Raw genomic sequence first — 14,259 nt, 5'->3', positions numbered from 1 at the left:
GCTTTGGCTATTCGAGGTTTTTTGTATTTCCATACAAATTGTGAAATTATTTGTTCTAGCTCTGTGAAGAATACCATTGGTAGCTTGATAGGGATTGCACTGAATCTATAAATTGCTTTGGGTAGTATACTCATTTTCACTATATTGATTCTTCCAACCCATGAGCATGGTAGATTTCTCCATCTATTAGTGTCCTCTTTGATTTCTTTCACCAGTGTTTTATAGTTTTCTATATATAGGTCTTTAGTTTCTTTAGGTAGATATATTCCTAAGTATTTTATTCTTTTCCTTGCAATGGTGAATGGAATTGTTTCCTTAATTTTTCTTTCTATTTTCTCATTATTGGTGTATAGGAATGCAAGGTATTTCTGTGTGTCGATTTTATATCCTGCAACTTTACTATATTCATTGATTAGTTCTAGTAATTTTCTGGTGGAGTCTTTAGGGTTTTCTATGTAGAGGATCATGTCATCTGCAAACAGTGAGAGTTTTACTTCTTCTTTTCCAATTTGGATTCCTTTTATTTCTTTTTCTGCTCTGATTGCTGTAGCCAAAACTTCCAAAACTATGTTGAATAGTAATGGTGAAAGTGGGCACCCTTGTCTTGTTCCTGACTTTAGGGGAAATGCTTTCAATTTTTTACCATTGAGGATAATGTTTGCTGTGGGTTTGTCATATATAGCTTTTATTATGTTGAGGTATGTTCCTTCTATTCCTGCTTTCCTGAGAGTTTTTATCATAAATGGATGTTGAATTTTGTCAAAGGGTTTCTCTGCATCTATTGAGATAATCATACGGTTTTTATTTTTCAATTTGTTAATGTGGTGTATTACATTGATTGATATGCAGATATTAAAGGATCCTGCATAGGATAGGTGTTAGCTCTTCTCTAAATTTTTGGTAGAATTCAGCTGTGAAGCTGTCTGGACCTGGGCTTTTGTTTGCTGGAAGATTTCTGAATACAATTTCAATTTCTGTGCTTGTGATGGGTCTGTTAAGATTTTCTATTTCTTCCTCGTCCAGTTTTGGAAAGTTGTACTTTTCTAAGAATTTGTCCATTTTTTCCACGTTGTCCATTTTATTGGCATATAATTGCTGATAGTGCAAGTGTCTTTTAATTTCATGGCTGCAGTCACCATCTGCAGTGATGTTGGAGCCTAGGAAAATAAAATCTGCTTCCACTTTTTCCCCTTCTATTTCCATAAAGTGATAACACTGGATGCCATGACCTTTTTTTTTTTTTTTTTTTTTTTAATATTGAGTTTCAGGCCAGCTTTTTTCACTGTCTTCTTTCACCCTCATGAAGAGGCTCTTTAGTTCCTCTTCACTTTCTGTCATTAGAGCTGTATTATCTAATGAGGACCCAAATTATTCTGTTTCACCAAGAAGAATGAGGCTCAAAGAAGGGAGTAGAACCAAGAACTGAAACCATATGGGCTCCACCAGTGAGTGTCTGCCCTTCAGTGTCCACTGGGCAGCTTGTGGCAGTCAGATAATGGAGTGAAAGTGAAAGTCACTCAGTCATATCCTACTCTTTGTGACTCCATGGAATACAGTCCACGGAATTCTCCAGGCAAGAATACTGGAGTGGGTAGCCTTTCCCTTCTCCAGGGGATCTTCCCAACCCAGGGATCAAACCCTGGTCTCCAGCATTGCAGGTGGATTCTTTACCAGCTGAGGTATAAGGGAAGCCCAAGAATACTGGAGTGGGTAGCCTATCCCTTTTCCAGTGGATTTTCCTGGCTCGGGAATCTAACCAGGATCTCCTGCATTGCAAGTTGATTCTTTACTAACTGAGCTACCAGGGAAGCCCAGATAATGGGTTTTTGGCTTCCAATAATGACAGCCACTGCATATGGAGTATCTAATATGTTCATGCTTTATATAACTTTCCATTTTGATTCTAACATATCTGGTTTCATAGGAAAAGCTTCTTGTAATAAAGAAGAGTAGTTTGCATTTTATGACTCCCTACCATCTTGAAGAGATTTGATATTGAAGGATATTCCTTTTTAAAGATGATGTTTGGAGAAGGCAATGGCACCCTACTCTAGTACTCTTGCCTGGAAAATCCCATGGAAGGATGAGCCTGGAAGGCTGCAGTCCATAGGGTCGGACACGACTGAGCGACTTCACTTTCACTTTTCACTTTCATGCATTGGAGAGGGAAATGGCAATCCACTCCAGTGTTCTTGCCTTGAGAATCCCAGGGATGGGGGAGCCTCGTGGGCTGCTGTCTATGGGGTCGCACAGAGTCAGATACGACTGAAGAGACTTAGCAGCAGCAGCTGTGTGTAGGTTAGGAGAGAAGGAATGAAGGAGGAGGAAGAGATGGAGATAGAGGGCAATTTTATCTCTGGATGTGAAATAGTCAATAGAAAGAGACTGCCTTAAGAACTACTCAATACATCACTTGTTCTATTCTTAGAATGATTGTGTGTGTGTGTGTGTGTGTGTGTGTGTGTGTTGAATAGTGCTGTTAGTCAAAGGCTACAAACTTTTAGTTATAAGAAGAGTAAATGCCCAACAGTGTGTCAACAGTCAATGTATTAACTTTAGCATATTATATTCATGCAATATATTTCCCTCTCTGTTCTAGCCAAAAACCAATGGTGAATTGATTGCAGGGAGGCAAAGAAAAGAGACAAACTGATTTAGGATCCAGTCACCCCCTGTGATTGTAAAGTATTAGGGAGGCACCAGGGTGGACAGGTGCTGTGATGGTAAGGAGTCAAGGATGAAAATAGGGAGGATAAAGGGAGGCAGCAGGTGGCTGAGATGGGAAGGAGGGGATGCAGAAAGGGGAACACAAACAGCTTCATGAGCAGAGAGAGCCAGGATGGGGGCAGACAGGTAAGGCAAGTTGGAGACAAACAGACCTAGCCTGTGGTTCTCCACCAGGGGCGGTTCTCCTCCCCAGGGGACACTGTGCAATACCTGAGATACCTTTGATTGTCATAGTTGGAGATGCTACTGGCATCTAAAGAGTGACAGGGATGCTGCTCAATATCTTCTAATGCCCAGAGCAGCCGCCAACCATAGAAAATGATCAGCCTCTAATGTTCCTGATGCTAAGTTGGAAAACCCTGCTGCAGTGGTACATGTAGACAGGGTTTGTCCACAGGTGGGTTTGACCTCTGAGTTCTGAGAGGGGACTGGCCCCTCTGTGAGTTCTTTTAAGTCCCGGGTCATACTTCTTCTCTGGGGTTGTTCAGTTTAATTGCAGAGGAGCCCCTAAATGTTCTCCTGGTAGATCAATGCCAAGAGATGTCAGTCCACCTCTCTGCCATCCTGAACTCAAACCCATCAGGGTTCTAAGGCTTTTTGTTTTGCTTTAAAAAATTAGGAGACTTTACTTCTTGGAGCAGTTTTAGGTTCACAGAACACTGAGCAGATGGTGCAGAGGATTTCCACATACCCTCTCTCCCCCTAAACTCAGTTTCCCCTGTTATTAACACCCTGCATTAGTAAGTGACTGGGTTACAGTTGCTGAACCAATACTGACACATTATTATTAACTAAAGCCCACAGTTTACCTTAGGGTTCACTCTTGGTGCTGTTCAACCTGTGGGTTTTGACAAAGGGGAAATGTCATATATTCACCATAGTATCATACAGAATTATTTCATCAGCTTAAAAAAAATGGAGTTCCACCTAATGGAATTGGAGTTTCATCCCTTCCTCTCTCCCCCGAGTCCCTGACAACCACCAGTCTCTTTACTGTCTCCCTTTTCCTAGAATGAACAGAAACCAATCTTAGCTGTGTTCTGTATCCCTGTCATCCCAGAAGGTGTATATTAAGTCTTGGGCCACCTCCCCAGGATGTGATGAGCTCTTCTCTTCTTATAGTTCCTCTCTTTCTGCCTTCATGACTGTGGATCTTAATTAATAAACAGAGGGAGTCTGTGGATGGTCTGGTATGGTGAAGCTAAAAACTCCCCGGTCCTGGGGAGTAACATTCATTAGCAGCCACCAGTAAGTGATAAGCATAACAGAGAAGTGAGCAGAAGATAGGTTTTGGGGTCATTCAGATGTCGGTTCAGATCCAGGCTCCCCTACTCAGGAGCCATGGTCCCTTGGCAAAGCTATGTATCCTCTGTGGATACAGCTGCCACATCTGTAAAGTGAAAGGTAGTCACACAGTTGTGTCTGCCTCTTTGCAATCCCACGGACTATAACCTGCCAGGCTCCTCTGTCTATGGAATTCTCCAGGCAAGAATACTGGTGGGGGTTGTCATTTCCTTCTCCAGGGGATCTTCCCGACCCAGGGATTGAACCCGAGTCTCCTGCATTGCAGGCAGATTCTTTACCAACTGAACCATTTCTGTAAAACAGGGATCAAAGCAGGTGCCTCATAGTATTAGGATAATGGTTTAATAAGACACACATGAGCACAGGTGCCAACATCCCATAAAGAGTAGCTATTCTCAGCAGTCACTCAAAATCCAGTGCCAGAGACACTTGAATCTCTAAGACGACACACTATAATGATGGCCATGAAAAAGTCAGAAGCAAGGATTTTAAGACTCACTCAGGAGTTGTTTTGGAAGCATCCAGGAATGAATTACTAGATCTGTTTTGGAAAGAGATATCCAGGAAGGCTACGCAGAGAAGGTGACACTTAAGCTGAGTCTTAAAAATGGACAAATGTTGGTCAGTTGGAGAAGGAGAAGAACCTCAATTTGGCAGAAAGAGTGGTTAAGGAATTACAACTGTGCTGTCTAGATCATTGGTTCTCAACTTGGGATGACTTTGCCCCCTTCCCCATGGGGACATTGGCAATGTCTGGAGATAATTTTGGTTGTCACTCCTGAGCGGGGCTACTGGCATCCAGCTGGTGGAGGTCAGGGGTGCTGCTACACACCTTACAGTGCACAGGAGAGCCCCCCGACCCCAAAGCAACGGACGATCTGGCACCAAATATTGAGAAACCTCGCACTAGCTGTTGGAGAGCTTCAGGAAGTTGAGGGCACAGCCCACATGATCCCAGTCTCATGCATTCAGTCTCTTCTTGGAGGCTCTTGTTTCTAATCATTGACCTTGACCCACCCGCTCTGTGATCTCAGAGTATCAGGACTGAGTGGGACTGTTACGGCTACCATCCTGGGGGCATACAGCAGGTGCTGACCCAAAATTGAGGGAAAGATGCACAGGACTCCAAGGAAGGGAGGCTGAGAAACCCTGGAAACCAGGGATGTTTGGGGGAGTGCAGCCTCCATTCACCCAAGTGTCTGGTTCCCCCAGTTTGGTTTGCTCTCAGACCATCAGGGTTTCATTTAGGGCATGAGCCCACTGAATAGAGAGAACATTCATTACATTTTCCTATTTTTTTCATTTTGGTAAAATACACATAACATAAAACTTACCATGTCTCCATTTTATAGCATACAATTCAGTGGCATTTAGTACATTCACAGTGTTGTGCAACACCACCACTAGTTCCAAACATTTTCATCACCCCAGAAAGAAATCCCATATTCATTAGCAGTCACTCTCCATTCTCCCCTCCCCGCAGCCTCTAGAACCACTGGTATGTTTTAAACTCCTACATAAAGGTTCATAGCAACACTATGTACAAGAGTGCAAGAATGAAAACAATCTAAATGTTCATCAGTGGGTGAATGGGCAGAAAAAAAATCTTGTTTATCCATGTGTGCATGTGTGCTAAGTCACTTCGGTTGTGTCCAACTCTTTGTGACCCCACGGACTGTAGACTGCCAGGTTCCTCTGTCTATGGGATTCTCCAGGCAAGAATACTGGAGTGGGGTGCCATGCCCTTCTTCATGTTTATCCATAAAAGGATATTATTTGGCCTTACAAAAGAATGAAGTTTTTATACGTGCTGCAACATGGATGAACCTTTAAAACAACATGGTGAGTAAAAGACACCAGATCCCAAAGTCCACATAATGTATGATTGCATTTAGATGACTTGCCTAGAGCAGGCAAATCTATAGACACAAAAAGTAGATTAGTGGTTTACTGCCTTTTAAACTTGACATTCCTAATTTTAAAAGATCATGTAAAAACAGGCAAGTTATTTATAAAAAGACATTGAAAGCTCATTAAACTGAAGTTTTACTGAGCACAGACCAGTTACATTTTCTCACTTATCATAGATAGCTCCTATTGTTTTCCAGATCACAGTTCAAGAATAATTCATTTAATTCTCATAATAGCTCTTTGAGCCAGGTGGAGAGAAATGGAGGTGCAAAGAGGTGAAGAAATTGCTCAGTTTCACACAGTGTGGGCAGAGCAGGGATTTGAAGTCTATCAGCCGACTCTCTCATCCATTTGTCAGATGACTATGTTGCATTGCCTCAGAACACATAGATGGTCCTCATGGAATCAGGAAAACAACCAGAACATTATTTCTACACAGTGTCTTGCCTCAGGTGCCTTGCACGGATAACTCCAGAGGAAGAATCTGATTGGTGCATGTTAAGTTAAAGAAGCCCACTGGTCCCAAGTGTTGTAGCCATGTGGTAGGGATCTTGTGATTTCTGAAGCTCTGGGAAGAACAGAATTTATCAGAAGGAAGCAGAAGGGCAGAGCAGCGGTGGAAGGAAGCTCTGGTGAAGGAACATTTTGATTTTTGGAGGCAACCTAGAGGGATAGAAAGGTAGCAACTTTGGGGACAGCCAGTCACGGGTTCTGGCATTTTGAAAGCTTTACCATAAACAAGTTCCTTAGACCGTTTCCAATTTTCTCAACAGGTAGTCTCAAGATACTCAAGAGAGTGATCAAAACAGCACCTCCCCCACTACATTGATGAGAAGATTAAATTGTAGGAGGCACAGAGTAGGAACTCAGCCAATGTCACCTGTCATTTATCAGTAGCAGCCCCTGGGGCAGAGCCAGGAGTGATGGAAGCTGATCACCTCCCTCCATCCAGTAGCTGACCTCTCCACATCACATGTCACTTCAGGTACAGCCTCCACGCAGGATGCCAACTTCTCAGCAGTGACTGAATTCATCCTTATCGGCTTCTCCTCCTTCCCCCACCTTCAGCTGATGTTCTTCCTGCTGTTCCTGCTTGTGTACCTGTTCACGCTGCTGGGGAACCTGCTCATCATGGCCACCGTTTGGAGCGAGTGCAGCCTCCACACCCCCATGTACCTCTTCCTGTGCGCCCTCTCCATCTCTGAGATCCTCTACACCTTCGCCATCATCCCGCGCATGCTGGCCGACCTACTCTCCACCGACCTCTCCATCTCCTTTGTGGCCTGTGCCAGCCAGATGTTCTCCTTCACGCCCGGCTTCACCCACTCCTTCCTGCTCACCGTCATGGGCTACGACCGCTACGTGGCCATCTGCCACCCCCTGCGCTACAACGTGCTCATGAGCCCCCGAGGCTGCGCCTGCCTGGTTGTCTGGTCCTGGACTGGAGGCTTAGTCGTTGGGCAAGTGGTGACATCTTCCATTTTCCAACTCACTTTCTGTGGGTCTAATGAGATTCGCTATTTTGGCTGCCATGTGCTGCCTCTCTTCAAGTTGGCCTGTGGGGACAACGTCTCTACTGTGTCCAAGGGCGTGGGCCTGGTGTGTATCGCTGCCCTGCTGGGCTGCTGTCTCCTCATCCTGCACTCTTACGCCTTCATCGTTGCCACCATCTTGAGGATCCCTTCAGCCGAGGGCCGGCACAAGACCTTCTCCACCTGTGTCTCCCACCTCACCATAGTGGTCGTGCACTACGGTTTTGCCTCTGTCATCTACCTCAAGCCCAAGGGTCCCCAGTCTCTGGAAGGAGACACGCTGATGGGCATCACCTACACGGCCCTCACTCCCTTCCTGAGCCCCATCATCTTCAGTCTCAGGAACAAGGAGCTGAAGGAAGCCATGAAGAAGACCTTCCTCAGCAAACTCTAGCCAGAAAAATAATGTGATTATCTGGGAGGAATTCCTTGGAACTGACCAAACTGGATTACCTGATGCTACCATCAGAGATGGCACCTGTAAGCATGTAATAACCTGTGTTTGTCTGATGCTTTATGGTTTACAGGGACATTTGTAGGCTATATCTATGTGTTTGCAAAAATGGTTAAACAGTGTCATGCATATATGCAGGGTGGAAAGATGTATGAGATGATAATACACAGAAAGTCAGATTCATTGATTTCTTATCTGTTTCAGAGCACTTTGTCAGGTACCATTAAACTTGGAATTTGTTCTCCTGTGAGAAAGCAGGGTGGTGTAATTACTCCCATCACCATAAACCCATAGTGCCAAGAGAAATGGAAGATGTCAGGTCTCCACCATCTTGTAGGCAGCAACAGGTAGCTACATCACAAGTGTTTTGAGACTGCTACTGCTACTGCTACTAAGTCACTTCAGTCGTGGCCGACTCTGTGTGACCCCATAGATGGCAACCCACCAGGCTCCCCCATCCCTGGGATTCTCCAGGCAAGAACACTGGAGTGTGTTGCCATTTCCTGCTCCAATGCATGAAAGTGAAAAGTGAAAGTGAAATCGCTCAGTCGTGTCCGACTCTTCTCGACCCCATGGACTGCAGCCTACCAGGCTCCTCTATCCATGGGATTTTCCAGGCAAGAGTACTGGAGTGGGGTGCCATTGCCTTCTCCGATTTTGAGACTATGGCAGACTAAATCAGATTACAGCAGAGGAGAGCGAAGCAGTCTAAATTTGAGCGTTGGTGATCTGTGCAGTTGCAGTTGGCAATGATAATATGCAGGTGGCACTAGTGGTAAAGAATCCACCTGCAATTCAGGAGACACAAGATACTCAGGTTCCATGGATCCCTAGGTGGGGAAGATCCCCTGGAGGAGGAAATGGCAACCACTCCAGCATTCTAGCCTGGAAAATTTCATGGACAGAGGAGCCTGGCAGTCTATAGTCGATGGAGGGTTGCAAAGAGTTGGACATGATGACTGAGCATCAACCACCACCAATGTGCAGATTCAGAAAAAGTTGAGGAAATCTCCACGTTTCAAGTGTGAATCTCAAGCAGCTGCAGAGAGACAGAGAAGTCTGTATAATTAGTTCAAGGGAAAAAGTCCCATCATGAGAAATCGCCTGCCGTGGTAAGAGTGTGAAGTGGCACAGCCACCAGGGGGAACTCTTTGTTGACTCACAATAGTGAGTGCAGAGCCCAAAATGAAGGTATGTCTCGTGGTCACATCAGTTTAAATATTCCCATTTGCACTAAGGGAGATTTAAGGTGACTCTTGAGAGTCCCTTGGACAGCAAGGAGATGAAACCAGTCAATCCTAAAGGAAAATCAATCCTAAATATTCATTGGAAGGAATGATGCTGAAGCTTGAAGCTCCAATACTTTCGCCACGTGATGCAAAGAGCTGACTCACTGAAAAACACTCTGATGCTGGGAAAGATTGAAGGCCAAAGGAGAAGGGGGTAACAGAGGATGAGATGGTTAGATAGCATCACTGACTCAATGGACATCAATTTGAGAAAACTCCAGGAGACGGTGGAAGACAGAGGAGCCTGGTGTGCTGCAGTCCATAGGGTCACAAAGAATTGGACACGACTTAGCGAGTGAACAACAACATCCTTCCCACCTCCATGTCCACTCATCCGTTCTCTACATCTGCTTCTCCATTCCTGCCCCACAAATAGGTTCATCTGTACCATTTTCCTAGAGTCTACATATATGCATTAATATGCAAGGTTTTTCTTTCTGACTTACTTCAGTCTGTATGATAGACTCTCATTCCAATCAAGTCTTTACATGACCCAGTTTTGTTCCTTTTTTATGACTGAGTAATGCTGCAGCACGAGTCCCAATAAAGCCTTGCCTGAATATTTTGTCTGACCTCTTCTCAGTTTCTAATGACCCACTCCAGTATTCTTGGTCTTCCCTTGTGGCTCAGCTCGTAAAAAAATCTTCCTGAAATGTGGGAGACCTGGGTTCGATCCCTGGGTTGGGAAGATCCCCTGGAGAAGGGAAAGGCTACCCACTCCAGTATTCTGGCCTGGAATTCCATGGGGTCACAAAAGTGTCAGACACAACTGAATGAATTTCAATTCAATTGGTCCAAGAACCTGGATCGGTAACACAACCAGTAGATGAACAGGATAATGTTTATTGCAGCATAGTGGTTATAGGCAGTAATACTATTATAAACTTCAGAGTTGTTAAGACACTATTCCCACTACAAAAAAAAAAGAGGAAATTACGTGATACAATAGAGGTGTTATTAGCAAACACTACAGTGGTGTTTTGCCAAAAGGTTTCACTTTCATCTCAGGTCTAAGGATTTGTTAACAAAATAAGCCACTCTTATATACAAATAAATAACATAAATATTTCTTAGAGAATTATCTTGATAACTTTCGAAAAGAGAAATAGAAAGAGCAGAGAATCACCAAATTGGGTTCTGACCAACATCCAGACTTAAATAGCGCTGGGAAGCCCTGTGTCACAGCACATTTGGAATCCCAATTGGGAAAGGGTCCCAGGCAGCATGTCCGCTCCATGGTTGAGATCTCCAAGATTGCAGTTGTGGTGGTGGTGGTGTGGGGTGGTTTCCTGCTTATAATCCCAGGATGGTCAAAAACTGATATCATCGTCAATCTGTGACCAAATGAAGGCTCTGGTTTCATGTTAATGCTGTTTGTTTTGTTGTGTAAAACTTGGGATGCTGCCAAGCCTGGGGCTTGGTTGGCCAGGCCCTCTCCAAGGGCTCAACAACCTTGAGATTTCTTCCTCGCCTTATCTAAGGTGTGCAAGTCTTGCAGTCACAGCAGGCTCATCATCATCATCATCATCACCATCACTCCCAGTCAGGCCAGTGTCCAGGCAGGTTAGAAGCAAGGTCAGAAGCCTGCTCTGTGTTGTCTCTGAAGCCTAAACAAGGCTATTCATTTAATTTCCCTAAGAAGTGGTAACCATACTGCAATATATAAATAGATCAAATCAGCACATTGTATACCTTAAACTTACACAATGTTATACGTCAATTATATCTCAATTTCTTTTGCAGTGTAGTTTATTAACAATGTTGTGTTCATTTCTGGTGTGCAGCAAAGTGATTCAGTTATACATACACATGTACCTATTTTTTTCTGAAGCTCTTTTCCCATTTAGATTGTTACATAATACCTCTCAATTTTTAAAAAGCTTCCTTGATGTATTTAAAGTGTTCCAAATATGAATTTATGCTTTTTTTGTTTTAATTTATTTTATTGGATGAAAATTTTTTACAATATTGTGATGGCTTTTGACATACATCAACATGAATCATCCGTAGGCATATATGTATCCCTTCCCTCCTGAACACCAGGGGCTCCCACCTCCCTCCCCATCCAATGAATAAGGAAGTTGTGGTACATATACACAATGGAATATTACTTTGCTATAAAAAGAATGCATTTGAGTCAGTCCTAATGACGTGGATGAACCTAGAGCCTTTTATACAGAGTGAAGCAAGTTAGAAAGAGAAAGACAAATATCATATATTAATGCATGTATATGGAATCTAGGAAGATGGTACCAATGATCCTATTTTCAGAGCAGCAAAGGAGACACAGGCATAAAGAACAGACTTGTGGACAAGTGGGAGGAGAGGGTGGGATGATTTGAGAGACTGGCATTGAAACATGTACATTACCATATGTAAAATAGACAGCCAATGGGAGTTTGATGTATGCATTTATTTAAAAATAAGTCTTGGAGGAGCTAAGATGGCAGAGGAATAGAATGGGGAGACCACTTTCTCCCCCACAAATTCATCAAAAGAACATTTAAACACTGAGTAAATTCCACAAAACAATTTCTGAATGCCGGCAGAGGACATCAGACACCCAGAAAGCAGCCCATTGTCTTCGAAAGGAGGTAGGAAAAAATATAAAAGACAAAAAAAGAGACAAAAGAGGGAGGGACGGAGCTCCGTCCTGGGAAGGGAGTCTTAAAAAGAGAGAAGTTTCCAAACACCAGGAAACACTCTCACTGCCAAGTCTTGGAAGCACAGAGGACAACACAACAGGGAGGAAAAATAAATAAACAATTAAAATCCACAGATTACGAGCCCAACGATAACTCCCCCAGCAGAGAAGCAGCGCAGACGCCTGCACCCGCCACTAGCCAGCGGGGGCTGGGCAGGGAGGCGCAGGCTGCAACGCTGAGAGTAAGGATCTGGCCTGAAGCCCTGAGCACTATCTGAGCGAACTAACTTGGGCTAGCGACTTTGGGATAACTACCACGTGAAAAGCCAGCCCTAACCTAAGACACCGCCAGGCCCGCGCACAGAGCAAAGGACTGTACAGAGATAGCTGGCTGCAGACCGTCCCCCTCGGGTGACAGGCAGCCAGAGCCGGAAGGGGGCAATCACAGCCCCAGAGAGACATTATCTACAAAACTGTAAGCAGGCTTCTTTGCTAACTAAGACTTCTTAGGGTTCTGGACGGTCAACATCCACCTGAGAAGGTGCGCCGGTTGTACACCCAGAAATCTGAGTGGCAGGGAGGCGATAAGTTGCAGCGACTGCACTCGCCAAACACCTCATCACCTGAGCTGCTCGGATCTGGGAAGGGCACAAAACGCAGGCCCAACCGAGTCTGCACCTCTGAGGACTACCCGAGTGCCTGAACCTGAGTGGCTTAGACCTGGGAGGTGCATGCAGCCCAGGCCCGGCCTCGGATGGTTCCTGGTAGAGCAACCTAGAGCCTGAGCAGTGTGGGCAGGGAGGGCACATGTGCCGTGAGTAGGGGCAGGCCCAGTATGGCTGAGGCATTGCGAGCACACGCCAGTGTTATTTGTTTGCAGCATCCCTCCCTCCCCACAGTGCGACCGAACAAGTGAGCCTAAAAAAACAAAACAAAACAAAACAAGTGTCCACCACCGCCCGCTTTGTGTCAGGGCGGAAATCAGACACTAAAGAGACCAGCAAACAGAAGAAGCTAAAATAGAGGGAACCGCCTTGGAAGCGACAGGTGCAATAGATTAAAACCCTATGGTTAGTACTGACTACATAGGACTGCTACTGCTACTGCTAAGTCACTTCAGTCGTGTCCGACTCTGTGCGACCCCATAGACAGCAGCCCACCAGGCTCCCCTGTCCCTGGGATTCTCCAGGCAAGAACACTGGAGTGGGGTGCCATTGCCTTCTCCCGACTACATAGGAAGGGGCCTATAGATCTTAAGAAATATAAGCCGGACCAAGAAACTAGCCGAAAATGAACTGACCCCACAATACCCACAACAACACCAAAGTAAGTCCTAGATATATTTTTACTATTTTTACCATCATTCTTTCTTTTTTTAATGAAAAAAAAATTTAAGTCCTCTATTACTCCTTTAATTTTCACTTTTATAACCTACTATTACTTTGCAAAAATAAAGACCCTATTTTTTTAAAAGTAAACTTCATATATATATATTTTATAATTTTTGTGACTTTGTTTTTTTTCCCTCTCTTTCTTTCTTTTTTATTTATTTTTTCTTTCTCTTCTTCTCTTTAACATTGTATTTCTGAAATTCCAAACTCTACTCTAGATTTTTAATTTTTTCTTTTTGGTATTTGTTATCAATTTTGTACCTTTAAGAACCCAATCTTCAGTACCCATTTTTACTTGGAAGAGAGATTACTGGCTTGACTGCTCTCTCCCTCTTTGGACTCTCCTTTTTCTCCACCAGGTCGCCTGTGTCTCCTCCCTAACCCCTCTCTGCTCTACTCAACTCTGTGAATTTCTGTGTGTTCCAGATGGTGGAGAACACTTAGGGAAATAATTACTGGCTGTATCTGTCTCTCTCCTTTTCATTCCCCCCTTTTATCCTCCTGGCCACCTCTGTCTCCTTCCTCCCTCTTCTCTTCTTTGTATAACTCCATGAACATCTCTGAGCGGTCCAGTTGTGGAGTGCACATAAGGAAGTGATTACTGGCTAGCCTGCTCTCTCCTCTATTGATTCCACCTCATCTTATTTGGGTCACCTCTAACTCCCTCCTCCCTCTTCTTTTCTCCATGTAACTCTGTGAACCTCTCTGGGTGACCCTCACTGGAGAAACTTTTCATCTTTAACCTAGATGTTTTATCAATGGTGCTGTATAGAAGGAGAAGTTTTGAGACTACTATAAAAATAAGACCGAAAACCAGAAGCAGGAGGCTTAAGTTGAAACCCTGACTCCAGGGAACTCCTGACTCCAGGGAACATTAATTGACAGGAGCTCATCAAACACCTGCATACCTACACTGAAACCAAGCACCACCCAAGGGCCAACAAGTTCCAGAGCAAGACATACCACGCAAATTCTCCAGCAACACAGGAACACAGCCCTGAGCTCC

General features: G+C 44.3%; 1 protein-coding gene across 1 annotated transcript; it reads left to right on the top strand.

Moving 5' to 3' along the window:
* The first annotated feature begins 4,781 nt into the window (after positions 1-4,781).
* On the top strand, positions 4,782-7,869 carry LOC104992640 (olfactory receptor 10H1-like). The gene is made up of 2 exons (XM_010845583.1): positions 4,782-4,803; positions 6,962-7,869. The coding sequence occupies exons 1-2, from the start codon at positions 4,782-4,784 to the stop codon at positions 7,867-7,869; spliced, it is 930 nt and encodes a 309-aa protein (XP_010843885.1).
* The last annotated feature ends 6,390 nt before the right edge of the window (positions 7,870-14,259 follow it).

This window comes from Bison bison, unplaced genomic scaffold (assembly GCF_000754665.1).
Source record: "Bison bison bison isolate TAMUID 2011002044 unplaced genomic scaffold, Bison_UMD1.0 scf7180017864221, whole genome shotgun sequence".
Classification (NCBI taxonomy): Eukaryota; Metazoa; Chordata; class Mammalia; order Artiodactyla; family Bovidae; genus Bison; species Bison bison.
The sequence above is the reverse complement of the archived record's forward strand: the minus strand, read 5'-3'. Positions and strand labels throughout refer to the sequence as shown.

What these genes read in the sequence shown, in the direction of transcription:
- LOC104992640 (XM_010845583.1), top strand. Translation starts at nt 4,782, where the DNA reads ATGTCTGGAGATAATTTTGGTT. An exon ending in GTCTGGAGATAATTTTGGTT is followed by an intron (nt 4,804 to 6,961) that starts GTCACTCCTGAG and finishes CCAACTTCTCAG; the next exon opens with CAGTGACTGAATTCATCCTT.